This window comes from Anas acuta, chromosome 14 (assembly GCF_963932015.1).
Source record: "Anas acuta chromosome 14, bAnaAcu1.1, whole genome shotgun sequence".
NCBI classification, from domain to species: domain Eukaryota; kingdom Metazoa; phylum Chordata; class Aves; order Anseriformes; family Anatidae; genus Anas; species Anas acuta.
The window spans coordinates 20,263,156-20,291,145 of record NC_088992.1 but is presented as its reverse complement, the minus strand read 5'-3'; the positions used below and the strand labels follow the sequence as shown (position 1 = coordinate 20,291,145).

The 27,990-nt window shown below is 61.4% G+C and overlaps 1 protein-coding gene and 1 long non-coding RNA gene across 3 annotated transcripts; one reads left to right on the top strand and one right to left on the bottom strand.

Annotated features, from left to right (window-relative positions):
* Positions 1-27,645, bottom strand: IL17B (interleukin 17B). Of its 2 annotated transcripts, none has more exons than XM_068698190.1 (3): positions 27,296-27,645; positions 750-1,036; positions 1-531 (listed from the first exon to the last, which is right to left on the bottom strand). In XM_068698190.1, the coding sequence occupies exons 1-3, from the start codon at positions 27,299-27,301 to the stop codon at positions 273-275; spliced, it is 552 nt and encodes a 183-aa protein (XP_068554291.1). In that variant the 5' UTR covers positions 27,302-27,645; the 3' UTR covers positions 1-272. The 2 variants fall into 2 exon arrangements, with proteins under 2 accessions (XP_068554291.1, XP_068554289.1); XM_068698188.1 differs by lacking the exon at positions 27,296-27,645 and adding an exon at positions 1,910-2,033.
* LOC137864145 (uncharacterized) lies at positions 8,741-19,321 on the top strand. Its single transcript, XR_011101340.1, has 3 exons — positions 8,741-8,925; positions 14,911-15,072; positions 16,718-19,321. It is a non-coding gene; the product is annotated as an uncharacterized lncRNA (long non-coding RNA).
* Positions 27,646-27,990: the final 345 nt, after the last annotated feature.

The window sequence follows — 27,990 nt, the reverse complement described above, 5'->3', positions numbered from 1 at the left end:
CCCTTCCCTGGAGGTTAGAGGGCTCACTGTGAGGCTGCAGGCAGGGCTGCATGGCTGGGTTGCTTGCAGGGGCTGCCCCAGCGCTGGGTGTCCCCAGAGTGGCTGCTTGGGCTTGAGGCTGACAGAGCCCACAAGGGGATTTCAGGGAGCCCTTGGAGCTATGCAGCTGCAGCCTCCTTGTGCAGACACACTCCTTGCCCTGGCGATGCTTGGGAAGCAAGAGCAAGCTGGTTAGATGCCCGTGAGGGGCTGTTAGGGTTAGCTCTGCAGGCTCAGAAGATGCAGGTGCAGCCCACAGCAATGGTCTCCATGACAGTCTGGTACTTCTTGTGACACTTCTTCCTCCCAGAGGGCTTGCGCCCCACCTTGCCCGGCCCCTGGCAGAGCAGCCGGCGGACGGGCAGCCGGCTGTAGATGGGGATGCTGGCCATGGTGCGGTCCTCCTGCATCGTAAAGGGGTTGATGCAGCCGGTGCAGAGGCACCGGGCCTCGGGGATGTCTGCTGGGATCCGTGTTGCGTCATGGTTTATGCTGGAGAAGAGAATCAAGAGGAGGCAAGGGAGATGGTGAACCTGGCAGGTGAGATGGGGACAGGCAGGGCAATGCCACCGCAGGGTGATACGGGGAGCTTCCTGTGGGCTGGCTCTATGCTGCTGGAGCCACAGTCACTGCCATGCCCGCCAGCGTGCAGCCAGCACATGTGGCCCTGACCAGAGCCCCTGGCCCTTAGGACTGTGCCCCACACTCACCTGTAGGCCCAGGGGGACAGGCTCCTTTGGTTAGACCTCCAGAGCTGCAGGTTGACCTGGCACTTGGTGTCGCTTGGCTCAGAGCTGTTCCTCAGCTGGCGCACCATGTCCTGGATGCTGCGCTCGTAGTCCTCCATGGGGGTGTAGGTGTCATCCAGGCTCCAGGCCAGGGCGGGGGCAGCTGTGGGGGGCTGTGCCGGGCCCCTTCTCCTCCCCTTGGCTGACTTGCTTTGGTCTTTGGCTTCTGGCACCAGGACCATGGCAAAGGTGAAGATGCAGAGGAGAAGCTGAGGAAGAAGGAGGGTGGTGCGTGACTGCCCAGGCCTGCACAAGGGGTCACACCAGGCGATGGCAGGGCTGCATCCATTTTGGGGTGGCACGTGCACTGTGGGGTGGTGAGCACATTGTTGTGGTGCACCTGTAGCCCAAGCCCCAGGTGGTGCTTGTGGCTGCACAGCCCCTTGCCCAGGGACATGCTGGCAATTTGCATCACCCAGAGTGCCCCCGTGCTGCCCTGAGCTGTGCCCCCGGGGGGCTGCATGCTGGGAGGGACGTATGCGCATCCAGCTTGGGGTGTACCTCAGGCTCCTCTGGTTTAAAAGGCGCTTTAGAGATGAGACAGGCAAGAATGGGATCTTTATCCAATCCCTCCTCTCCCTCCCTCTGTGCTCCAAGGACGGAGAGAGAAAGAAAGATGCTTTTTCCTTTCCTTCTCCCTCCGGCCTTGTGGGGCCAAGCTCCTGTGTGCTGACAGCTGGCAGGCTGCCCCATAGCAAACAAAGTTGCTTTCTGTAGTCCTGCTCTTGCTATTCGCCTTCCTGCAGCTGGCCAAGGCAGCCCCACACCCTGCCCGCAGGTCCTTCTCCTGGGCAGCTGCCGTGACACTCGTCCCATGCCGGGGCCCGGGGCAGAAAAATCTCAGACCTGGGGGCTGTTCTCTCCCTCCTGTGCCATGCTGTCCCCTCAGACCATCCTGAATTTGCTCTTCAAGGCTGCTTTGTCCTTGTTGCACGAGGCATGGGAGTGATTGGCCCTGCAGGCCAACATGTGCATCTCCAAAGCAAACAAACCCAGGTAGCCATCCGCAAACAAGCGTGTCACTTATTCTATCACAGAAGACAAATGAGCAGCGAGCCCCGAACCACAGCACGGTCACCTACCAGGTTTGGAGCCCACTCCATCGCAGCAGAGGGATGTCTGCCTGCAGTGAGGCTGGCCCAGACACACTAGGAGCTAAATAGGGAAAGCCTCAGCCCCGCTGTGCTTTCCCAGAGGTGTGTCTGGCGCATCCCTGAGGTGCCAGTGAGCCTCAGGGCCGGGGGCCAGTGTGGTCTGGGACTCGGCCACTGCCTCCTCCCTGGGCGCTGGCTCCACCAGTGGCTCCAGCCATGGCCCTGAGGGACTCACTGGACAAAACCTGCCCGGGGAGGGGTTTGGGGCTCTGCTGGGGGTGACGGCATGGTGACATGAGCCACCCTAGCTCAGACCCATCAAGCGAGGTGATGGCGCCCCAGCACCCCGATGTTTCCGTCCCCTGCTGCTGCTCCCAGCCCCCAGCAGCGCGGGCACAGCGGCTGTGCTGGCAGCTGGCCCTGGGGCTGTGCCCCGGAGCTGCAGGCTGGGGGTGCTCCCGGGGGCGTCCCTGGGGGTGCTGCCCCCACCCCAGGCCGTGCCATGCCCCTGCGGTTTCCCGAGGCCAGGCACTGGGGCGCGGAGTGCTGGGGAGGGGGAAACTGAGGCAGGGGTGGGGGGTGGGGGAGGGCGCAGCCACGGCCTGGACCAGGGACGGGGCTGGGGGCAGCGGGAGTCACTCGCGGCTTGGGGTCCCGGAGCAGCCCCTGACCGTGTCCCTGCAGCCGGGGGATGCTGTGCCGCACGGTGGTGCTGTCCTCCACCCAACCGCGCCGCCGCCCTGCAGCCTCCGTCCGGGCCCTGCCCAGAGCCTGCAGGGCTGGGAGCGGAGGTGCTTCGAGCTCACCCCGGGCGCACGGCGCGCAGCTTGTCCCTTGCTGCTCTGGAGGGACCTTGTAGGAGTCGAAATCTGCGGCCCCAAAAGCTGGGAGGGCCGCTGGAGGAATGCCCCCACTCGGGGCATGTGCCCCCCTCTCGAGGCTGCGAGGCCTTTGTGTGTTGTAGGGTGCGCGGAAATTTCCTCCTCATTTTCCCAGTGCAGGACCTGGACCTCTAGACAGAAATAATGAACCACAGAAAATGGGGTAAACCTCACTGCCCCCCCACGTGCTGCTGCATTTCCCCTCCCTTGAGCCCCCTGCAGCCTGGGGATGGTGCAGGGGATGTGGTGCCACTGCCCTGTGTGCAGGGCAGCCCCAGCCCGCATTAACGCTCCAAGGGCATTGGCCACCGCAGGGCTCTGGGGGCAAGGCCACCCTCGCTGCCAAGGCCCGAAGCTGTGAGGTGCGTGCACCTTGTCCCTTTGCGGGACAGGACGGGACGGGACGGGACGGGACGGGCATGGCCTGAGGCTCCAGAGCCAGGCGCCCAGAGGGTGCTGGGCTGCGCGTGTGCCGCAGCGCCTGTGTTGTGTCAGCGCTCGGAAATGCTGTTTACACATGAGAGAGGCTCAGAGGCATCCGCGCTGGGAGCCAATTACCCAGTTTTGATCTTTTTTGGTGAAAAGGAAACCAGGGCTTTTCAGACATGGCCAAATTTGATAAGCTGAGGGAGGCAGCTTTTCCCCAACAGCCTTGCACAAAGGAAGGGGCTGGGGTGCACGGCATCGGGGGTGAGGGGGGGCAGCCCCAGCCTCCTGGTCTTAGGGTGGGCCCCCCGCGCCCAGCTCCAGCTGTGGCACTGCCCTGCCAAGCTGGATGCTTGGGGATCAGCCCCAAAGTGTGGTGGGAAAGTGAGGGAGCAGGCAGCCAGGAAGGGCTGGAGCCCCCCCAGGGGGCGAGGGATGTGCTTTTGGGTGCTTGTGTACATGCCCATCCCTGCTAGCTCCCCCAACACATCCCCACCTTCCCCACTGCTGTGGGAACCTTGATGGAAGACGGAGCCTGAAGAGTAGCAGCTGGCACCCAAATGGGGTGGCTCAGGTCTGCCAACCTCAGAGAAACCAGGATGCACAACTCCCAGGCGATCCACCACGAAATCCACTGTCATCGCTTCAGGCTCCTGGGTAGAGTCTGGGTGTTAGACGGGTTTGGGGCAAAAATGGCAGAGCTCGTGCCTGCTTGTGTGATGCAGGCAGCAGGGGGGAGCACACCCACTGGGGAGCATGGGCCAGAGCACGTGGCAGGGGGTTGCTGGTATTGGCTGGGGGGGCAGGCTGGCTGTTTGCCTGCAGGAGGGTTCTTGCTGGGGTGGGAGCCGTGCTTCCACAACCCCCAGCAGCCTCAGCACAGAGCAGTTCCGTGGGGCACGGCCTTTCCCAGCCGTGAGGCTGCTCCCTACAAAAGCTGAACTGGGATCCTCGGCCAGATATGTGAGCCCCAAGCGGGGCAGCACCAGCCTCAGCCTCAGCACCCGCGTGTGAGCCCATCTGCAGCTGCACCTCATGGAGCCACGCCACCTCCCATAGCTGCATGAGCAACATTTTCCACTCATCAGAGGCGAGCAGGATGGCCTGGCCAGACCCAGCCCTGTGCCGCTACGTGGGAGGAGAGCTGGGGTTGGGGACACCAAAGTGGGGACAGCATGGGGCCCTCCACATCCCCACACCCCTGGGCAGGTAGCATTTGCCCGGCCAGCCGGCCCCGTGGCATGGTGCTCACAACCATATTTGCACAAACACTGCTCAGCACACCAGCAGCTCCATCTCGCCTGGGCCAGAAAGGCTTATTTTAAGCTCGCTGGAAAAAGAACATTGGTGGGAATTAAAACTCCCCTTTCTCAAAAATGGGAAAAACAAAACGTGCTTCATTCTGCCCACTCCTCCAGTTGCATAAATACGGAGACGTGTCCTGGCTACAGAGGGTGGCCAGGAATGCACTGCTGGCATTGAGAGGGGTCAGTGCCCCACCCCGGGCATCCATCAGCAGGACCCGGACTCATTCCCTCCCATGCCTGGTGACAGCAGTGATGTCCCCAGATGTCCCCTGGGGTTTTCCCACAGGGGGGCCAAGTGGGCAGGCGGGTGGCACAGGGCATCGCCCCAGCACGGGGGACATGTGCAGGAGGGGCGACCACAGCAGCCATGCAAGGGGACGAGCTGTCGGCAGCCCGGGGCCTCGCTGCTCCTGGGCTCTGTGTCAAAGGCTAATATTATTTATACAGCCCTAATCCAGCCATGTCAACAGCCTGTCTGCCTCCTCGGGCTTGGGGCCATCTGTAAATTGCACCCCATAGATAATGCACAGCGAACAGCCAGGATTTGATGTCGGGAGGCAGAGCCATGCACGCTCGTCCCTTGGGGACGAGCACCCAACCCACAGCACCCGACCCGCACGTTCTGGGGCCAGAGACATCGAGAGGTGGCTGCCGGCAGTGCTGTGCTGGTGGGAGGGAGCATGTCCAGCACATCCTGCCGCAGCCCCGCCAGCGCATCCATCAGCCCTCCGGCGTTTACAGCACGTTGCCTGTTACAAGATCCAGATGCACAGGTTCCTGCTGCCCCACTCCTCTCCTGCCTTTTGTTTTCTTTTTCTTTCTGCTCTTGGAGACAGAGCACCTGATGGAAAAAGCCTGCGTGCACTCTCGTTCCTAGAAACAACCTGCTTCCTTCCGCTGCCACCCTGGGGTGCTCAGGGGGAGGACAGCAGGGGCAGGGCAGGCACCAACTCTTGTCCCAGCAGAAGTCTGTTCAGTGACTCTGCCCCAGGTCCCCATAGACAGAGCAGCCCCAAGGCTCTTCTCCAGGCAGGGAGGCTTCAGGGATGTCTGAAGCACCGCCTGGGCGTGGGTACCATCAGCCTGCCAAGCCTGAAGGGCATCTGTCACCAGACCCTGCTCTGCCTGTGTCCTGCTGCTCCCTGGGGAGCTGTGCCAGAAGCTGCACCTCAGGAGAGCCCCAGCCCTGCAGAGATGTTCCTCATGGGCCTGTGTGGCTCAGGAGGGCTTGAAGGAGCCATTGGATGGAAAAGCCCTTCCTGGGATCTTATGGGTCATGGGCACCAAAATGCCTGCAGCTGTACCCTATCCTGCTGCAAAGCATTGCCTTGTCACACGAGCCTGGAAAGGGGTCTTTACATTCCTCTTGTCTTGCCCATCCTGTGCTCCCAGTTGCTGCTGTTTTAGCCACTTGTGGAGGGCTGAGATCTGCAGAGCAGCTCAGGAAGGTCCTGAAGGTCACCTTCAGAGCTGCTCCAGCCCAGGCTTGCCCATGAGCCATGCAGTGCTGCCCGTGTGGCTGGCACAGCACAGGCAGCAGGGCCGCCAGCTCCTGCCCTCAGTGATATATGGGCTGCGAAACACTGGCAGCCCCCTGCAATGTCAGCTAGCAGATTAAAAGGCTGTAAATTAGCGTGGTTGGGTATTAGTGGGGCTGGCTGGGGAGGGACATCTGCTGGCATTCCCCAGTCTCTTGGGAGGGTCAGAGCCAGCACACGCAGCCTCGCCCCCAGGGGGGCTGCTCTGCACCACTGCCCATGGCACCCCCGGGGTACCCAACACCTCTGAGCCCCGGGGCTGCTCCCTGTGGGGCCGTTCTGGGGACCACCCAAGGGTCTGTCCTCTTGCCACGCAGAGGCTGGGGTGGGAACGGGGCTGCCTGGGACCACCCAGCCCTTCATGCCCAGCCAAGTGGGGCAGGGAGTGGGAAAAAATTGCTTTGGTGGAGATACTGAAACTGAATGTGCTGCGGGGAGAGCTCGCTGGGCAGCATCTTAGTGAAGGAGTAACGAAAACAAACCCGCACCGAGGAATCCTGCTTTGCCCCAAATGTTTTTCTTATGGAGTTGTAATAAGACAAGTGTTGTAAAGATAGTAACCTTCTAAACATTACCTTATTAAGGCTTCTTAGAAACCACAGGGCACGACCCTTCTGGGTCATGGAACAAGAGAGCAGCATCCAGAGAACAAACAGAGGCTAACGTTACATTTTTCACTTCATTTAGGAAACCTGGTTTCTAATTATAGGGTTTGTTTAATGGCAGCATTTATTTGTGCTTCACTTGCAGCCAGCCACCAAGAGCAGGGGCTGCATGTCTGTGCGGCGGGGTGAGGGGCCAGGGGGCAGAGAGCTCCGGAGCTGCTCCCACAGTGCTGTGGGTGCTCAGCAGAGCCAGAAGCTGGCCTGCCATCACCACTGGCCCATGGCCCTGCTTCTCCTCCCCAGCACCAGCCTTATAGCCACCTCTTGGACCACCCATCCCCACTGCTGGTGTAACCTCCCCGCATCAGTTCTGCTTCCCCTGTTCCTTGCTCACTCCGCGGATGCTGTCCCCAGACCCGTGGGCACAGCTCTGCGCCTCACCCCGCCTGGCGCATACTACCCTCACTCCTCACATCATCAGCTTCTCCGTGACTTCCCCAAGCTCTGTCCTTCTGGAGGGGACAGGGGACACCAAATGCTGGCATACTGTCTCTGGGCAAAGCCTGGTGTGATGGCTCAGCAGCTTCGGTGCTGTGTCCACATCACAGGTGATGGGGACGGGAGGACTGATTGTGGCTGCTCTCCCCCTGCCCACCATGGCAGTGGGATTTCCCAGCCCCTCTGGGGCTGTGTCAGTGGAAGTCCTCCCCACCAGACACAGCCTGCAGGCCGGGCCCTGCGGGGCCCTTCCCAGGCCCCTCCAGTTCGCACCAGGTGCGCACAGCAGATGTATGCCCTGGCACGGCTGGTGGCTGAGTGCTGTCCCATGAGCTGCTGGGGTCTCTCAAGGCCCAAGACCTCAGAACCTGGCTCTTTGCTTCCTCCCAGGAGGGTCTCCAGCTGGGAAAACATGAAGGAGAGGCCCTTGATTCCTCCCGCCTTGGGCTTCGACTAGCACTTGGTTGCTGCTGGCTGCAACAGACCTCACACCGCCTGCTTCCCCACTCCAGAGCCACACTCTGCTGCTGAGGAGGAGCCTGTCACAGCCCCACAAGCTGAAGCATCACTTGGGGGGGACTTGGGACCAGTCAGGACATCATTACCAAAAGCAGGGATGCCCCCCCTTCCCGGCCATGCCCCCCGCGCTGGCTGTGCCCTGAACTGACAGCCAGCGCGGGAGGATGAGGGCGCATCGGTGCGGCGCGTTTCTCTCTTAGCCGCCAGCTGGCTGCTGGTTACAGCTGTCCTCAGTGTGGGGCGGCTGCCATACATGGGCTCGTGCTTCGGGACGGGATGGGATGGGACGGGACGGGGCCAGCACGGCCCCATGGCGATGGAGCACCTGCGCTAAACCCCAAGGAGACGCACCGCAGGCACCCGGGTCCCACCCTGGGATTTGGGGTTCCACAGCCACTGCTGCCCTTGCGCCTATGGCAGCCCTACAGCCGCCCCAGTGCCATTTTCCCAGGCCAGATGGAGCTTCTCAAAGTAATGGGAACCACAAGCTGGTCCAGGGAACATCTCTGCTTCCTTCCCCCACAGCCCCGCTGGTGGGACGGCCGCCAGCATCGCCCCGTGCCTGGCCCCGCTGCCAGACGGGCCCCCTGTGCCCCACAGGCAGGGGTTGGATGGGCAGCGGACCAGGGGGAACCCCGTTCTTCCCCAAAACTTTCTCCAAGCGAGTTCCCGTCTGTTCCCAGGCATGGAGCTGGCAGCAGGCGAGCGCTCACATCTCCTCCCCCCACACCCCGTCACCCCTCCTTCCCTCGCTCCTGCTCTCCCCCTCTCTCTTGCTCTCCCTCTCAGACTTAATGACTTCCACATGGGCCTCTGGCATCCTGAGCCAAGCCTCCCAGCATTGTCTGAAATCTCCAAATTTAGAAGAAATATGAAAATTGTCAAGCAGCCCTTCCTTAGGGGGTAAAACCAACACTCAGCTGAGCGGCCGCAGGTCAAGGCAGCGGCGCCACGTGAGGCACCCCAGCCAATGGGTCCCCTCGGCGCTCCTGACAGATGTGGCCATCGGCAGCCTGGCCTCCTCTTCAGCTCATATAAGGTAAAAAGAAAAAGGTTTTCCAGCTTCCGAGCCTCATGGAAGGAGTTTTCGCTGAGGGCTCCCATGCCAGCTGCTTAAAAAACCCCAGCTGGCAGCACGGGGATCCCAGTGGTGGGTTATAATGTGACGGCAGAAGGAGGTGGCCGCAGCCACGTCCCCGCGGCACAGCGCTGGCAGGTGTGGGGTGGCAGGTAGGTGCCCATGGGGGCTCCGGGATGGGGCTGGGGTGGGCAGGGGCAGTGGGCAGGAGGCAGGGGCACGGCTCCTCCAGCATCCCCTCTTCAAAGCCTGGGACCCTCATTCCCTCTGGTGGGGTGTCTCCAGGGCTGTGGGCAGGGTGCCCCTACCCTGTGTGTGCACACACAGGACTGCAAACCCACAGCTGTGCCTGAGAAGGGGAGGGAGGTGAACAGAACACGGCCACGGGGCGCCAGCAGGGAAATTCACCAGCTCAGAGGTAGTAAGGAGTGGCCGGAGCTGTACTGATGTCGCAGGGTCCTGAGCAAAGGGGTGCCCAAAGTCAGCCCCGTGCCAGTGCTGGGAAAGGGTGCGTGTTGGGGCGAAGGGCTCTCCCGGCCTTCTGCAGGCTGAGCTGGAGAAGGAACTGCTTTTCACTCTGGGAACATATGGGATGGAAAAAACTGGAAGTCAGTGGTGAGCCCAGGTAGGGCCAGCTCCGGCGAGGAAAGTGGCCCCGGGCCGCTCTCCCTGCTGCGCTGCCCGGTGCTGGGAGGAGCAGCTGCAGGCACAGACAGGGCTCACTAGAGGCTCGCGGAGTGCTCAGACCACCCCACCCAGCGCCGACCAAGAGCACCCCACAACTAGCAGCTGCAGGACCCTGCCGCCAGCCCAGCCTGCGCTGCTGGCTTGCCTCGCCTGCCTTAATGCATCCCCCAGCCGGCACCGCTGGCGCCTTCCCAAGCTGCAGAGTTTCCCCTGCTCCTCTGCAATCTGGGTGAATGGTTGCTGCGTCCTCACCTCCCTGGCACTGCAGCAGTGGCTGCTAAGCGTGGTTGCAGCATGGGAGCCTGTGGCAGAGCCACCAGGCTGGCCACGGGGGTGGTGGTGAGGGCAGGGGGTGCGCAGCAGGCAGTGGCCAGCCTGCTGTCCCTGTGGGAAGCAAGCAGACAGGCACAGCTTGGTCCCCAGCTGAGCAAAGCCTCCTTGATGCTCCCCAGGCCGTACCCCACCTCTGCCTGTCTTGTGCCAAAACTCCAGACAAAAAGCACCGAGGTGCTCCTTGAAGCACACCGATGGGTCGCTCTGGTGTTTCACCTTTGGGGCAATGCCATCACCTCCCCGCTGCCGGCTGATGGGAGAGGAGTTAATTTCCAACAAACACATGCACATGCCTCTGCCAAAGATTTCCCAAGCAGTTATCAGCAGGAATTTGGGGAAGGCTGTGTCTAGACAGGCTGCAGCTCTGAGTGGCTCCTGGAAAGAGTGGCATTTCCCTCCATGCTTGTCAAGAAGCAGTCTGGAGATGATTAAGGGCTTTTTTTTTTTTTTTTTTTTTTCTCCTCTTCTTGGTCTCTCTTTTTTAACAGAGAATCTGCCTTGTTCCTGATCAGGATTTTCCAAGGCTTGTTCCTCCTCACCCTAGCAAAACCTGCTCTCACCAGGGGCTCAGCATCTTGCTGCTGCCCTGTTCCAGGGGCTGGGCAGGGGGAACTGGGTGTCTTTGGGCACCACATTGTAGGAGCTGGGGCTGTATCAACCCACAACGCCCACCCATGTCATTCTTTTCCTCCTGGCACAGCATGAGAGGGGCCCTGCCAGCCCAGGAATCATTACCGAGGGCTAGGAACCCCACAACACTCACAGGGCTAGGGTCCTGGGGGGGTACACCGGGGTACTTGCAGTGCCCAGTGCCGCAACCCACTTCAGGAGAAGTAGCAGCACAGGCTTGTCTGTGGGAGCCGCAGTCAGATAGCAAGCGATGAGGCAAGAGGCTGGAAATCTGAGCTCTGGAGCCATTTCACCATTCTTTGACCTTGGCCGGCTGCACACACGCACACAGAGGAAGAGAGCAGAGCAGACCCTGCATGGGGGGGAGGCTCCCAGCCGGGAAGCAGCCCCAGCACCCCTCCCGGGGCTGCAGGCTGGTGGGCGCTGGGGCAGCGTTTGCTGCTGCCTCGCTCCGAGCCCTTTCACCTACCAAGGGCTGTGCACATCCACTGTGCTGCCCCAACCCCTGTGCCACCACTGCTCTCTCCAAGGCGGTGATGTGCTGCTGCCCTGCTCGGGGGTGTCCCCGCTGACACGGGGTCTGGCTGGGGAGCAGGGCCTCCTGCTGCTCCTCCTGCCCCATCCCAGCCGTGCAGGGGGTCAGTGGCCAGGAGGTGTAGGTGCGGTGCTGGCCCAGCTCCCCGGGCACCTCTGGCCCTTTGGCTCGGGGAAGGGACAGCACGTGCTGGCTGGTGTGGCACAGCCACGGGGACCGCAGGGAGAGCTGAGTTCTGACTCTGTGTTAGGGACGTGGCTACTGCGGGGGTGCCCAGGGCTTCCTATCCCACACCCCTACCCCATAGGTGGCATGGAAGCCCTGGGCTGCCCCCAGGGATGGGGCAGAGACCCTTCTCCAGCAGCAGCAGCCACATCCCAGCCATACACACACACATGCTGTACAGCTGGCAGTGCATGGGGCTGGTGCAGCAGTGCAAGGCCACATTTGCGCCCTCACGGGCTCAGGATGCTTAGGGTGAGCACCTTCCTGCTGCCAGGTTTAGGCAAGGGACGGAGCTGCTTTGTGCTGGTGGAGGAGCTGGAGATGGTCACAGTGCCATGGGGATGAGGATTGATATTTCTGGAAGCCTGGAGAGCCCTGGAGCCAGCTCTGTGCCCGCAGTCAGGTGCCCGTGGTTTGCATGCTTGAGCAACGCAGGGGTACAGCCACGAAGGTGGTCCAGGCATGTGGGAGGCAGTGAGCTGCCCCGTCTCTTAGACATCAACAGGACTCACCACTGCCGAGCAGTGGCATGCTGCCTCCCCCAGCAGCTGCCTCCTCAGGAGGGTGCAGCCCCAGCTGCAGCGGTGCTGGGCTTGGGTGTGAGGGCTCCGTTAGGACCCTTTCCCTGTGGCTACAAGGCACTGGAAAACCTCAGCGAAGCAAGGTCTGTGCCCCAAAACTGCAGGGAGGGAATGCATCTGGGGCTCTGGGACCCACCGTACCTCGTGTGGGCTGATGCTGTGTGCTGGCCAGCAGGTCACCCGCTGATGTCCACACATCAGCTCTGATTGCTGGTACGGGGGAAATGTCCTTCTGCCAGCCTGGGCTTCTTACCTGGCTGCTTCATCGCAGACTTACCCTTCCTTTTCTTCTCTCCCTGTCACCCTTATTTGATGGCTGTCTCACTGAGCTGAATGCTCAGTGATCTCACCCGCGGGGACAGGCAGCTGTCCCCAGTGCTCTCCCAGCTACAGCTTGCAGTGCACAGGGCCGTGAGTGCTATGGTGTGCTCCTCTGCTCTCTGTTGGGGGCTGTGGGCTCATTTTTGTCCCTTTGAGGACAGGCTCAGCATTTCCTTCATGTTTCTCCTTTGCTATAGTGATGGCTGCAACTTCACCGGTTCTGCGAGGGGCAGCACAACCGCAGCACCCAGAGCCTTGCCGGACGGACCCAAGCCCTGTGCAGGGATTTGCCTCCCGCTGTGGCCATGGCACGTCCCCACGTATGGGGACAGGTGTTCCCAGACAGCCCTGACTGCAGGTTCACACGGGACAGCCTGGCCATGCAGGGAGATGGTGCCCTGAGAACCAGATGTGAGCTAAATGCTGTGCTGGATCTTCTCCTGTGCCTCGTCCCGTTCTTGCTGGGGACCCAGCCTATCTGGGGCATTTTCTTTCAGTGTTTAATGCCTCTTACTGACTGAGCTTGGCAGGGCTGGGAAAGACAAGATGGGGCCTACTGGGGAGGTGATTTATGAACTGGGCTCCTCTGCTGTGCAGGATCTGCTGCACACACACACACGCACTCCCCCTCTCCCTTGCTGGAGCAGAGATAAGATGAAAAAGCCTTGATAAGCAGCCAGAAGTGATGGCAGCCTAATGAGCTCCAGCCACACCACAACCATGCCTTTGCCAGGGGGGAATTGGACCATGGCTTGTGAGGTCCCTGCCTCGCTGCCGGCTGTGCCGTGCTTGCCTCACACGGCACCCTGCGGGACCGTGGTGCAGAGGCGCATCCCCACGGCCACCCCATCACCTCCTCCCGATGGCTGTAGGGATGGGCGAGGAGCAGAGCCCGGCTGGGCTGCAGGGCAGCGGGGGAACCACACAGCTGCTGGAGCCCCAGCCCCGCTCCTGTGCCATCTGGGAGCTGTCCCTGCGGGGAGCTTTGCTCTGGGTTCCCGTCCCCTCAGAGGCTGGAGGCCGGTGACGTGACAGCCTCTCCCCGCTGGGACCTCACCCCTGCACCACTTCCTCTGGGCCGGGAATGTGCCGTGTAAACAGCCCAGCAGGGCCAGCCCCGGCCCGCTCCCACGCTCCAGCTGCTGCTGGGGTGACACCCGCTGGGCTCGCTCCGGCCCCCAAAATGCTTGCACCCCAAAAACCACCATCCTGCTGGCTTCAGCCAGGTGGGAGTGAGGGGGATGGGGCTGGGGGACCCCCCCAGGCACAGGGAAATAGGGGGAGGCAGTGCTGAGAGGGAGGCAAGATAAGGCTGGGGGAGATGGTGGCTGGGCTGGAGGCAGCAGGAAGAGCTGAGGCTGTGGGAAAGGCAGTGGGGTCTGTGGGGAGGTCAGGCTCTTCCATAGCTGTGCGCCACCACAATCCCTCCTCCCACCTCTCCTGTCCCACCAGAGGCTCCTTCTGCCCTACCAGCCCAGCTCTGGTGTGGCCGGAGGGCTTTTGGTCCCTCGCCACAGCAGCCAGCACCAGCAGTTTGCAGGAGCCAGCACAGGACCCAGCAGTGCCCAGTGCTGCTGCTGTGGGGGCAAGAAGAGAATTTTCTGCTGCCAGGCCAGGATTAGGGGCCTGTCCCCTGCCTGCTGTCACAAAGAGATGCCACTTGCTTTTGCAGCCTGGAGGTGACACACTCACCAGACACTGCTCCTGGCTCACCTTTCTGACAGCCTCACTGGGCCACCACCCTGAGCCTCAACAGGGATGCAGAGACCCCAAATTAGGCTATTTTGGCCTCAGCCTGGCACTGGGAGAGGAGCTGCATGCCCAGGGAGAAGGAGCACAAACCAGTTACATCCTTTCCCCTCTGCCCCCATCCCCAGCTCTAAGACACGGGAAAAAAGCCCCCCAGACCTGCTCCTTTGTTCTCAGCATTGTAATTTATCCCAGCAAAACCTGCAGAGAAAGAGCAGCATCCCCCTGGGCCCCCTTGGCTCGCCCCCAGCATGGGAGATGAGGGCTGCCCGGGCTCCAAATCTGCCGATTTGTCCATAAAAGGGCAGGCATTTTGCAGCCCCGGTGGGAGGATGGGAAAGGAAAGGCACTGCTATTTATAGCTGAGCATCGGGACCTCAGCCTGAACCCAGGGTTAATCAGCCTGGGACCAGATTAGGATCTCCCTTGGCCCCTCCATTTTCTCATAAACCTTTGATTTAATACTAGGCTGGCCAGGGAATGAGGGAGGAGGCCACTGGGGCTGGTGGGGGCCAGGATGGAGATGCTGGGCGAGCTGGTGCTCAGCAGGGCCCCACTGGATGCTGTGCGGGACGGCTCTTCATGGGGGCTGATGCCTGCTTGTTTTGCAGAGCTCCAAAAAGCAGTGTCCCCACATCTGGCTTCAATTCCCATAGAGCTGAGTGAGCAAGAGCTGCCCCCCCTCTGTTCTCCCCGGGGGCACCAAACACGGACCCTGCTTCAGGCAGCACTTGCCGGTGCCACCCAGCAGTATCTTGGCCAGCTGGAGGTGGCACCTGGGGGTTTGGGGGGCTGGAGATCATGGCTGGGGCCCTGGGTGGGTTTGGCTGGGACAGGGACAGAGCTCAGACCTGCATGGCACAGGTGCCAGCATCACCCAGTGCCTTCTGTCCTCCCCAGGCATGGGACGGGCACAAAGCCCCCGCAGCAGCGCCGTCCTGCCGGGATTCTCTCGGCAGCAAGCACAGGCTGAGGCAAGACTTGGGCTTGGGCCCTCGCTGCTGGAGAAAGGAGGCTGGGGAATTTCAAGGAGGAAACAAATCCCAACTGTTATTAAAAAAGGACATTTCCTGCAGGAGCGGCTGTGCTGGAGAGGGGAAAGGGCACTGTGTTGTAACCGTGGGGAGGGCCGGCGCTGGGACCGGCTCTGACGCAGCCCAGGACCGCCACCGAGGGAACGGGCGGCCGCTGGCGCTCACTCGGCTGGGGACGCAGCAGCACAGAGGCAAAGGCTGGAGGTGAGCATGGCAGCAGCCGGGTCCGTGGGCACCGAGTCATCGTGAGCACTGCCCCGCATGGGCACCCTCTGAGGAGCGCCCGGCCGGGCAAGCGGTGGTGGCTGGTGGCACGTCGGGGGCACCGCGGGTCCAGCCCTGGTGTGTCCTGTGGGCACGCGGTACATCCATGCCGTGCGAGCAAGGGGACGAGCAAAGTGGGGCTGGTGAAATTAATGGGCATGTGCTCATTATGCGGGGGCAGGGCTGTAAACCTCGTCCTGGGAACAGCATGTAAGCGTGTCTGGGCATTACGGGGAGGCTGAGCTCGGTGGCTCCAAGCGCTCCAGCTGTCCCCACAGCCACATGGGGGGGCCACATGCTGCGAGGGGATGCCGTGGGGCGGTGGTGAGGCTGGAGGTGGGATGATGCCCCCACCTTGTGCACACGTGTGCCTGGCAGGGCTGAGTGCTTTACTTTGGCTGCTTGGTTTGGAGAGACTGAACACAGGACGGCAGCTGCATGGCACAGGGGTGTGAGCCCCGTTTCCCTGGGAAACTGGGCCAAAAATGAGAGCAGATACAAGGGGGAAAGGGCAGGCACCCTTTTTTTGGCTTTTGCTTTTTTGCCCCTCCTGAGGATGATGAGGCCACCATGAGGACAGAGTGGGGAGGATGAGGGCACCTCCTTCCCCCAGGCGAGCGCCCGGCAGATATTCTGCTTCCCATTGATGGGATGCGCAGCCCAGTGCATTCCTCCTGCCTTTCACGGTGCTTCTTCCCTGCTGCCACCTCCCTGGGGATGGCAGCTGAGGTCCCCAGCCCCACGCTGCAGGTGAAGAGAAGTCTCCAGCCTGGCCTTTCCCACCAAGCTGGCCAGGGTGGTGGTGGCAGGCGGGGACAGGGCTGTCCCTGAATCCCATGCAGGGCTGGAGCAAGGCATCTCCGATGGCTGTTTGGGGCTGGGGACGTTCCAGCTTGCCCACAGGAGAATGGGACTTGTCCCCAAGGACCCCCAGAATTTGTGGAACGGGCGGCTTCGAGCAATCTTTGACCTATGGAGCAGGGCACGCTGGGCTGGAGCTGAGCAGAGGCTCCGTCCCTCGGCGCCAGCTGTCCACATTGCCCAGCCAGTGGCCTTTTTGGCCGGTGGCTCACCAGCACTGCTGGGCTGGGGAAACCACAGTGTGAGCAGGGAGGCTCTGAACACAGAGGTTGTTACAAGGTTTTATGTGTGCATGGGGCTGCTGGCATTGCCTGGGGACATTCTGGTGGTGCCCCGCGGGGGTGGTTGTGTCCAGCTCCCAGGGAAGGGAGCACAAGAAAGGGCTGGTGGTGGGCAGCCAGAGGAGGAGTGCCTGGGGAGGCACCACTGGTCACCCCTGGCGGGCAGCACCGGGGTTGCTGCAGGGCTCGTGGCATGACCTGTGGCTGCACTGTGCCCCACAGGGGATGCACGGCAGGGACAGGTCTCTGGGTGCCTGACCCCCTGCTCCTTCACACCAGACCCGAGCCCCTGGTCGAAGCACTGTGCCAGAGCCCCACCGAGACCCTGCCTTGGGGGTGCCAGGGGCCTGAGGGGTGCCCTAGGTCACACTGCCCCACACAGCCCCACCTGCAGCCCCTGGGGACTCACGGCCACGCTGACTGCCACCTTCTGTCGTTCACAGGGACGCGTTCCTCGCTGGAGCTGCTGGAGGTGCACCAGGACTGTACACATCTGGACAGCAAGAGCCAGGCAAAGCCAGCGCAAAGCTGGCAGCCCCCACGAGCAAACTAGCCCCAGCTCCAGTCCCCACCACCCAGCAAGCAGGAGGGCTGGCTCCTGGGGCATGGGGAAATGCTGAGCCAGGCATTGCTCCTTTGTGAGAAATCACCGTGCCCCTTCACGGGGAGGTGCTCCTGGGGCATGCACAGTGCTAGGAGTGCAGGAGGCTGGGGACAGGGCTGAGGCTGGGCTCTGCCGTGGTGCAGGGCAGGGGGGCAGCAAGAGGAGGCCTGCAGGCAGCCCTGCCCCACAGCACTGGGCCCCTGTGGCTGTTCCTACACTTGGCCAGGGCTCAGGGCCTGCCTGGCCAGGGCTGGGAGCAGGGATAACATGTGCCAGCGGCGGCTGCTCCCAAAACTCCCTCCTGGGTGACTCGCGCCGTGACATGGGCACCAAGGCTGGGGCACCGTGGGGCTCTCCCCTTTCTCTCCTCCCAAGAAACCCGGGGACGGCAGGTTGGGGCCCTGGCACAGGCACTGGGCTCTTTGTGCCCCGGTTCCTGGCCAGGCACAGCCCTCCCAGGGGCCGGGGGGGCTGGTGCCGGATGCCGGGGGCCGCACCGGAGCTGCACCATCTGCTTCTCGTCAGGCTGCCGGGAGCGCCGCAGCTGCCGGGGCCCAGCAGCGGGACACTGCAGTGATGGATGGTCTGTTTATCACGGCTCGGCTCCACTCAGGATGTTAGTACTTGCCTGCTAAAGACATTTCTGGGCTTGGCCACTCCCTCCATCCTCCCCCTCCTCCTGCTCCCCCCAGACCCTCTCCCTTGGGGCCACAGTGAGGGAGCAGGGGGTGCTCAGGGGGTGTCCTTTGTATGGCCCCTGGCCTGTGTCTGAGCTCCTGGAGCTGGGGTGAAGCCTTCCCTCGGGTGCTGATGGGGACAGGGATGGGAAAGACCACGGGGCTTTCACACGTTCCTCATCCCGTGGTGCCTGAGCTGGGGGGGGGACTCGCCCTGGGAGCAGCATCCTGGCATGGGAAGGGGCGTAGGGCAGGGAGGGAAGCACTGTGCTGGACCCCCCATGCCCACACTGTCCTGGGGGTGTCCTGGCCCTGCTGAGGAGCAGTCCTGCATCCTGGAGCCATCCCAGCAGCCACATCCCTGTGCTTTGGGACTGCCAGCAGTGACACCCCAGTGCTGGATCCAGGTCCTGGATCCCTCAGAAGCACCCTTGGGATGCACAGACACCAGTTTCCAGCCTTTCTCCCAGCACAGAGGTTTATCCCAGCCCATGCTACAGCCTACCCGGCCATGCCCTACCAGCTCACCAAGCCCCCAGCCCCTGTCTGTCCCTGCAGCCATGAAGTCTGGCTGTCCAGCAGAGCAGCCAGACACACAGCTGTGCTGTGGCACAACGTGCAGCGAGGCAGCGAGAGTGGCCGTGGGCTCCTCCATGTCTCCCAGCCCAAGGTGCAGTGCTGCATCTCTGGTCAATTGGGAGTCTGAGATGAAGCACTGTAGCTCGGGAAGGGAGGAACTGTGCCCTGGGACCCCCGGACCACTGCCTGCCGCCAGGACTGATGGAAGCAGATGGATGAGGAGCCGGACAGGAGCACAGCTCGTGGCTGGGGGGCAGGGCTCCAGGGGGCTTCTCAGAGCATAGGATGGGAGCAGGACTGATGGTAGAGCTCTGCCCCTCCATCCTGCTGGTCTCTGGAGCCAGGTTCCCACCACTGAGGGAGTGGGTAGTTCTTCCAGACATGCTTTGGATACAGCCCTGCAGTCTCCTGGCTGGTGGGAGAGCAGAGGGGAGGGTGCCTGCAGGCAGCCAGCGTATCCCCAGGAGACCCCAGAAGGATGCTGAGCCCCATCTATGGGGAAGGGCTCATCCCACAGCCCCATGACTCTGCAAGGGGAAAAGGGAGAGGAGGAGCCCACAAAAAGCATCGAGGGGTCTGGAGGTTTCTCCTTTGGCCGAAGGACCCCCCTGTGTCTGATCAGGACCCCCAGCCCAGCACTGGCCACCAGCAAGGGAGTGGCACAGAAGGGTGGGGGCCATGCGTGCTGGGGGTGCTGCAGGGGGACAACAGGGATGTGGCAGCTGCCAGAGGAGGGGATGTGCAGGGCAGGGACTGGGGGAGAGCCACGGCCGCCGTGCTCTCAGGGTCCAGTTTTCCCAGGAATCCCTTAGGCGCTCTGTTGGGGATTCCTGGAAATACTGTTCTTGGGGCCACGGCTCTGCATCAGGAGACGGCCCGAGCCCGAAGGGAAGCCACAGCATCTGGAGGAGCCAGGGACAAGGTATGGGGTCATGCCTGGGGGCTGGGAGCAGGGGTGGGAACCCCACAGATGTGGGGTGGCACACTGTCCAGCCCAGGAAATCCCAGTCCCCAAAGGCTGGGGGATGATGGATGTCCCCTTGGGTCACAGCCCCCTGCAAGAGAACACTGGTGGTGGCCTTTCACCCTGCTTCTGCCCTTTGGTGCCCTCCTGGAGGGGTGGGTCTCAGCAGGCCCACGTGCACGTCACCTCGCCATCCTTGCACCAATAAAGGTCTCAGCTTCAAGTGACTCTCCAGGCCGTTTCTTCGGGACTGGCAGCAGCGCAGGGCACACCGCGCTCTGGTGTCGCACTCTCGCGAAGGGAAAGATGCATCCTGCAGGCATGGGATGGAGGCAGAGGAAGGGGACAGATACGGCAGGCAGCAGCAGGCAGCCTGGCCAGGCAGGGACAGCAGGTGGCAGTGCTGCCTCGGCTACAGCAGGCAGGGCTGTGCTGCCCTCCCTGCCTGCCCTGCATGGTCCCCCCTTCTGCCCTTACCCCACGCAGCAGCAGAACCATCCCCACGCCGCCAGAGAGGCAGCTGGAGTCCCCTTTCCCATGCCCGCAGGGGTCACAGGTTCCCCATGGCCCCCTCTCCCTGCCAGCCCTGAGATGCCTGCGTCAGCAGCGGGACGTTCATCAGCACCCAAACCCGTCACCGGGGTGACCCCCATGTCCCCCTCATCCCCTGCCCGCTGCTCGGCCTCTTCCTGAGGGCTCCATCCCATGCAGTCCCCTACCACGTCCCCAGCACTGCAGCCTGGTCCCTGCTGTGTCCCCTGCACCCACCATGGTAGCACCCCCTCTCCTGGGGGCACCCCAAAACCCTCGCTCTGCTCCAGGAAGGACACAGCTGGGGAAACCCATTCCCCATGGGAAGGAAAAGTGGAAATCACAAAATCGAAACCCAAACTGTTCCCACCCCTTCCCGTTCCCCACTTCCACCCCCCCCCTTTCCCTGCACTTTTGTTTTGGGGTGGCTCCAAGCGCTCCATTTCAAGCATTTCCAAGCAGTTTGTTTGGATCCCAGCTGGGTGAGGGGGGTTAAATGGCATGCAGTTGCAGGCTGGAAAGCCACTTCTCTCTCACACACACACAAATTAAAAAAATATGGCACTTCGTTCAGGAAATGCCAACTCAGAGAGTTTTGACTGTTTCCTCCTTTCTTTCTCCGCCGTTTTTTCAGCCAGAAACATGTATCAAAGCTGACCCTGCCCACCAGAGAAATTTGTTTTGGACAATATTGGCAATCCGTGGCCAAAAAGAGCCGTTTCACTGAGAATCCCCAACCTGCCCCCGGCCTGCCAGCAAACCAGCTGCCCCAGCAGCTGTGGAGGAGCAGCAATCTCCTCCTCAATAATAAATCAGGGCTGGGTTTTGTCTCCCCACATTTTGTGACCGCCTTTCATCCCATGCTGTGGCAAAGCCTACCTGACTTACTGCCCTGTGGCCGGGGCGGAGGGTGCAGGCCCCGCGCCCAGGACATCTCCCCGCAGTGCCACCTTGGGCTCCTGCACCCTGTGCAGGGGCTGCTGGCGGCCCTGCACACACAGCCCAGGGCACTGACCCATTTCCCAGATAGGGAAACTGAGGCACAAATCTCCTGCTGCACTTAAAGAGCATTCCAGGGTCCCGTGGCAGTGCAGGGACATTTTGGGATGTGCTTTGGATTTATCCTTTCCTGCCAGCCCCTGTGGAAGCAGTATAGGGCTCCCCCTGGGATTTTCTCCCAGCTGCCATGCCACGGAAATGAGAATTTCCACCTCTCCCCACTCCACCCCGCCATGGCAAAGACTGCGCTCAAACACCAAACACCTGGATGGGAACACACCGCCTTGTGCTGGCACACACTGGGCCAGGGCTCTGGGAGGAGCACAACCACCGTGGGGGTCCCAACGCTGTAACAGCAGGAAGGTGAAGGTGACAAGTCTTGGTGGGAATGGCAGGGGGGGTTTTGCAGGGCTCCCACTGCACAATCCACCCGGCTCCAGCAATGCAGCATCTCATCAAGCTTTGGGGGGCTCAGCCCCACCTCCCCACCCAACAGAGGGCTTTCCAGGGCTGCGGTAGGTCCCCGGCACAAGCCATGCTTCCTGATAATGACCATGGGGGAAGCCACACCTGCCCCTATCTGAAGTTAGTCACAGGCATTGCACCCTCTGTGCCTCAATCTCCCCACTGGCAAGGCAGCATCGGCACTGAGTCACGGGGAGCCGGGAGCAGCAGGAGCAGGATGCAGCAGAAGGGCTGGGCAGGGCGCAGGGCTGCTGCCCTGGGGCTCACAGGCAGTCTCCCTTTATTCTCCCTCTCTCCTTGCAGGACCAACCCGTCTCCAGGACCTAGCAGGGTTCCCAGGGACATCCCAGCAGCTCCGGAGAGGCAAGGCTGAGCTGCCACACTCCCGTTTTTGGGCAGCTTTCTCTGCCCCCTCCAAGATTCCTACAAAGTCATTGTCTTTGCAGCAGCTCAGCAGCTGTAAATCCTCCCATGCCTGCAGGGAGACCCCAGTTGTGCTTTCCTGCCTCCTCTCATGGCTCCTTTGGAGCCATACATGCTGTGCTACAAACCAACCCCCCAAAAAATATTAGGGGGGGTCTTTGGCTGCCTCTCTAGAGCAAGAGGCAGCAAGCTGGAAGCCAAACCCCAGCCCCTGGCCCTATATACCCAGGCTGGGGTCACAGCCTTGCTGCCCACCCCATCCCACCCGAGGCACTCAGGTGGTGCAGGGACCTTGGTTGATGCCAAGGCCGTCACGTCAGCAGCCTGGCCGTCCCCCTACTGCCCCAGCACTCACCAGTGGGGCCACAGAGAAGCATCCCAGTGCTTCCCCAACAGGCATCAGCAATCGGCTTAAACCTAATCCCCTGTCCTGGGCTGGCCCCTATGCGGGGAGGCCGATGGCACCCACCCTGCAGGGCCCCGGGGCAGCACCCATTGCACTTTCACCTGCTGTCAAGTGTCGAGGGGATCTCAAGGGGGGGAGCAGTGGGCGCTGCCTTTCCCCGGCTCCAATGGTGCGACCCTGGCCGGGTGCTAGCCTTGTGTGCAGGCACCCTTGGTTGTCCCCACACTGGGCAGCATGGCCCTGGTGACACTGGCACTGCAGCTCACATCCTGTCGAGGAGCCCTGAGCCAGGAAGGTCTCACAGGATGAGGGCTTTTCACACAGCAGATTTGCAGAGATCAGTGCAGCTGGGGGCAGGCAGGGGTGTGTAGGATCCCACATGAGCCCACAGAAGCAGGATGAGCAGCTGAGCCTGGCTGCACCCCCAGGAGCCCTGCTGGCACTTGGGAAGCTGGAGGGGAGCAGGTGTAGGAGGGCGACAGGCACAGGAGGCACGGAGGGGGTACAGACACGCTGTGGGATGCAGGGCCCCACCCCAGGGCTCAGCCCGCTCCCAGCCCAGGCTCGCAGCCGCCTGCCTGGCCCCGCTGACTCAGCCACGCTTTCCTAGCCTGCCTGGTGCCTGAGCAGCCGCCGCGCCGCGTGAGAAAGTGCTGGGTCAGCAGGGGAGGGGTGCTGAGGCACAGCACCGATGGAGTGGCGATCTCTCCCCGGCTGGCTGGGGAACACCATGCTGGCTTCATGCAGGATGCAGCACCAAACCCCGTTCCTGTCCCTTACTACATGCTAGACGGGGTTTTGTTGGAAGCCCGCACCCCCCAGCCCTGGTAGCATGCAGAGGCCGTGCCCAGCCCTGCCCTGCGGTGGGAGGCACGGCCGTGCATGCTCAGCCCGACGCAATGCCCGAAAGCCCCTCCGTCAGCAACTCGCAGCCGTCCCCACCCCTGTGAACAGGCCCAGCAGCTCCAAACCTGCTGTGCTGGGCCAGCCGGCCCTGCTCCACTCCCAGCCCAGGAAGCTGGGGCTGGCAGCAGCCTGGGAAATCAACAAGCACCCAGGAGGGCAGGAGTGGTGGTGGCTCCACAGTGGGTTCCCACCTCTGATCCCTCCTCTCTGAGTTCCCCGGGGGCTGGGGCCAGAGGCCAGCTTTGATCCTCCCGTGTAGGGCCACGGTGCTGCCCTGCGGGGCTCCAACAGCTCCCTGCCCCCCTCCCCAGCTCCCAGCACCTTGGGGGCTGCTGAGCACCAGCATTGGCTCAAGGCACACCTTGACCTGGGCTTTATTGGAGTGCTGAGCTGGGGCACCGAGTCCCAGCATAGCATTAACCCCACCCAGTATAGACCCCAGACAAGAACAATCTCCTGGCAGCACGGGGCTGCTCAGACCACCCTGCACCAGCCCCAGTGAGGCCGATGGCAGCAGAAGGGTGGTCGGCCCCAGCCTCCCTACACTCCCAGCTGGACTTTGGAGCCAGCCCAGACATCTCCATGGCTCCAGTGGTGAGGGGCTAAGCAACACGGGCCCAGGCAAGGGAGAGGGAACAAGGTGAGCTCCCCACCTGGCTCAGCTGCATCTGGGCACCCCATGGCCGCCCCTGTGTGTGTGGTGACAGGAGAAAACACCAGGCACCGGTGGGACACAGGCCCGTTTGCTGTGCTCAGACATCCCCTTACAGACAGGGCCACATTTCCACCCCGAACATGTTATCCCCACCGCAGTCCACCCTCTGCAGGCAGGCACCCTTCCCTCCCTCACGCACAGCTGTCCCAGATCAGACTCTGGCTGGTTGCTGCCTCCTCCCAGCCAAGCAAGAGCCAGCCTTTGACAGGCCCCAGGAGCCAGCCCGACCCTGCCCAGCCCTCCTCAGCTTCACACAGCATTAAGCAGGGCACTGGAGCTGGAGCAGTAGCAGCCAGCAGGGATGAATTTCGTCACCCAGCCTCGCAGCTCCTCCAGGGGTCTGTCCAGCCTGGAAGGATGAGGAGGAACAGAGCAACTTTGTACTTGCCCTCAATTAATGAGTGACACACTTAAGGGAAATCTGGGCTAAGTGGGATGAAGGGAGCTACAGAGGGCTGCTAGTAGTGGCACGGCCTTGGAGAGGATCAGCCGCAGAGCTGCAGTTTGGCATGGGACAGAGAAGCCTGTCCTGAGCACTATAAGTCCCCTAAAAGTTCCTGTAGCTGGGGAGAAAAACACAGTCTGGAAACAGCCTCATGCTACCGGACACTTCTTCTCTTGCAAAGGCAGAGGATGGGGCAGAACTTGGCTCATGCACACTGAGACAAGGACAGGCCTGAAGCTCAGGCAGCTCTCACAGCCCCACTGGCAGGGCTTGGCCCTGCCGCCCCCTCACACCCTGCCATCAGCAGTGCAGTGATGGCCCCAAAGGCTCTGTCAGCGCCCTTCAGGCCTCTGCAACAAAGGATCAAGTCCCACAGTCTGGTGCTCCACAGAGCATTGGCTCCTACAGGCCTGGCCTAGACTCTTTTTTGTCTAGGCCTGCCTTCCTCCCCTCACTCCTGCCTGGGAAAGACACCAGTGTAAGGCCCAGGAGATAAATCAGCATTTCCACCACTTGTCCCATGGGCCCTGCTCTCTTCCTCCAGCCCCTGTACCAGGGGACATCCCCCTCCACCAGCCAGGGCTCCAAAGTGCTCAGCACGAGCCAAGAGCAGGGTGGATAGGAGGGAAGGGGCAGCCAAGGCAGCAGGAGCAGGGGGCAAGAGGCCACGGCGACAGCCATGCCCAGCCTCATTTCCCCCCCTGCACACAGTGAGGAGGGCAACAGGGCTGGAGCCGCCCTGCGGGACAGGTGTGGGCACTGCCCTAGGGCAGCAGAGCTGGAAGCAGCGCTGGCCTGATGAAACGCTGCCAAGAGCAGCAGCAGCGTTTCAACTCGATGGCAGCTTGGAGAGGTAGGCGTTGGTCCTGCCTGGCAAGCACGTTAAGGCAGCAGCACTTATCTACGAGGACACGCCGTGCGGGCGTGCAGCTGGCTCAGGAAGGTGCCACCTGCAGCAGCAGGCTCCTCGCCTGCAGGGCAGAGCCCAGGGCCCAGACACAACACCCACAGCCTTCGAGCCCCTCTTACAAGCCAAAGCGCTTCCCACACTGCTCTCAGCTTTCCATCAGCGACACCTCCATACTCCAGCTGTCAGGCAGAGGCAGGCTAAATGCTGGGGATTACCTTGCTCCTGTTGATGCAAGCTGGAGCAAGGAGCTTAGTCCCTGCTCAGCTCCCCCTGAAAGAGAAGCTGTGTTATTTCCCCAGCTACGCTACAGGGACCCAGGAACGGAGCAGGCTGCTTTGAGAGGGCAGCCAGACCAAGCTGTTACCCAGCAGAGGTTTCTTTTAAAGACTTCATTCTGAAGCTATGTGCAAAGCACCACAGCCACGTGGCTCTGCAGCAGGTTAGCTGAGCAGGCACAGACATGGCTGGGCGGAGGAGGCAGTCACCTGGCTCAGACCATGCTCCAACCCATTCCCATCTCACTAAGGAGCTCTCATAGCAGGGCTGTGAAAGCAACAGCTGGCCTCCAGCCTCACCACCACCCACCCTGCTCACCTGCAGCAGGGGAAGGAGCAGGGAACATGGGTGAACGCAATGGCTGCAGAGCAGGCACGCAGGTCTCCAGAGCAGGGCAAAACCCTGAAGACGCTCAGTCAGCTGTGGCAGCTGGAAAGCTGTCAGAGCTGACGTGGAGCTGGTTCAGCCTTTAGCTCTGAGGATGGTGGCTGAGAGGATGAGATCAGGACTTCAGCCCCAATTCTCAATTACTGTGGCAAGACCAAAAGCAGTCGCAATCCACTGGGGAGGCTGCCCTGCTCTCCCAGAAGGGGGGATTTGGGTACAAGTTCTTTCCTGGAAAGTGCTCCCTGGGGTTTAGGATTCCCTCCTATCCCAAAAATCTCCCCTTGCAACATGGATCCCAAGTACCCCACATTCCCACCGTGGCTCATGCACATTAACAAGCACCAGCAGCTGGCAAGCTATTTAGGGGAGCGGCACTGCTCCCGGCCCTTAACTAGGCACACTGGTTTCCTCACCCCACTGTCCTGCCAGCACTGGGGCCAACAGCCCCACCACAGGACAGTGCATGCCATTGGCTTCATGGAGCACACAGCAGGCACTGCGACACACCCAGGAAGAACTGAGCTCATCTCTACCCAATTGTTCCACTATCTTAGCATTTAAACTTTGTCTTTGAGGTTATAGCGGGCAGACAAGCTGCCATGAACAGACTGGGTGATACATACCCCTGCCATAGGGACGCTGTGGTTCCAGAACCCTCCTGTGCTGTGCTGACACACCCTAGGGAGGCTCCACGTACCCTGCTCTGACTGCACAGCTTGTAGGGACAAACACTCTCAGCTGCTCTCACTTGCCAGGCCTAATGCTGGCTCAGAGATGAAGCCACCTCACTCACCAAACATCCCCGCACTCTCCGGGCCCAGGGGACAAGTTCTTCAGGGGAAGCACAGCAAGGCAGGCTGCTCCCACCCATGAGCTGAGGTTCCCCCGCGTTCCATGCATGGTGGGACAAGCGGACAGCCGTTTGTCCTTCAGACAGGCCCTTGTCAGAGGCAATTGGGCCCTGTTACGGGAAGTGGGGGGCAAACACAGCCCCAGCCCCCTGCAGCAGCCATGGCTGTGCTTGCACCAACTTGGGCAAAGAGAGCACCGCTGGGCTCATCTCCCCAGCCTGCCTGGCTGCTCTGTCCAGCCCAGCACCACTGATGGGGGGTGTGCAGCCTCAGGACCTCTTGCTTCCCCTGGGGGGTTACACCAGTGTCCCCTGAGAAACAGCAGTGGGTCCTGGTGCTCGATCAGTCTGTGTTGGAACAACTGCTTCCTCTCCCTCCTGCCACACCCCGCCAAGGGCAGCAGATATGTTTAAACACACCCTGCGCGGAGATGCACGGGCACAAAGGTGTGCCTTGTCCCAACACTCAGTGCCTCCCTTGAAAGGGATGATCAGGAAGAGCTGCGTGGCCGCAGCCGAGCCAGCCTGCCCAGAATGCAGCCACCAACCCCTCTGCAGGTTCCCGAGGCAGCCTCCCCACACAGCTGACAGTCCCAACAGCCTTCCCCCAGGAAAGGCGGAGTACAGCAGCACACAGATTGGATCCTGGGAGCTGTCTGCATGTCAGGCAGCAAAAAACAAGCCACTTCCAATCAGCATCACATTGCTCTGCCTCCTGGGCTCCAGCACAGCATGCTGCTTGCTGGCACCAAAGGAAAGCCCCCGCCTGCAGAGGGCAGGCAGCAGCAGGAAGCCTCCCTGCCAACAGGTACTAGGAAGGTCAGGTGATGCAGTATAAAAAGCTATCACTATGAGGAGAAAGGTCATTTAGCAGAGTGACTTACGACCATAATCAGTTTATAGGATTTGTTAAGAGCTTCAGGCTAGCCAGCCAGGAACTCGCTGCAGCCCTGTCAGCACAGCTTCGGCACAGCAGCAACTTCCCACGCCTGGGCTGCAAAGCAAACAGGGTTTTATTGATGGTTCTCTGTTCCCTGGAAGCAAGCAATGCAACAGGGCCATTGTAGCATGAGGTTATCTAATAAAAGAAATCAATTGATACTTCCTGTACTGCCCGAGCAAAGAATGGCCACAGCTGGTTCACTCTGCTTTCCTCCTCAGAAGGGGGCTCAGAAAGGAAGGAGAGCACTTCCAGGATGTGAGTCAGTGTGAATTTCTGGCCATACCTACTGTTCAAACAGTGCCATGCAAGAGGAGTTTCCTGAGCTTCAGCCTGTGTAATGTGAGAACTGGCCCCAAAGGCACAGGAATATACGCTGCATTGTGCACATCCTTGTGAAGCCGTTAGCAGGCTTCACCCCACCAGGTAATCCCATTCAGACACACCTGCTGCAAACAATCCTGGCTGAACACCAGCTGCTGTCCTGCCAGCAGCCACCAACAAGAGAGATCAAGCTCAGAGCTGTGCCAGTGGGAAGCCTTTGGTGCATGAGTGATTTATTTGCTGCCTAAGCAATGTTCTGGTTGCTCAGAGGACCCGCATGTTTCCACTTCACCTCTGCGCTGACCTCCCCCTCTG

Coding starts and splice junctions, on each gene's coding strand:
- IL17B (XM_068698188.1), bottom strand. CDS start 1,930: ATGGAGTGGGCTCCAAACCTG. Junction 1,037..1,909: donor TGGAGTGGGCTCCAAACCTG/GTAGGTGACCGT, acceptor CTTCTTCCTCAG/CTTCTCCTCTGCATCTTCAC. Junction 532..749: donor CTGTCCCCCTGGGCCTACAG/GTGAGTGTGGGG, acceptor TCTCTTCTCCAG/CATAAACCATGACGCAACAC.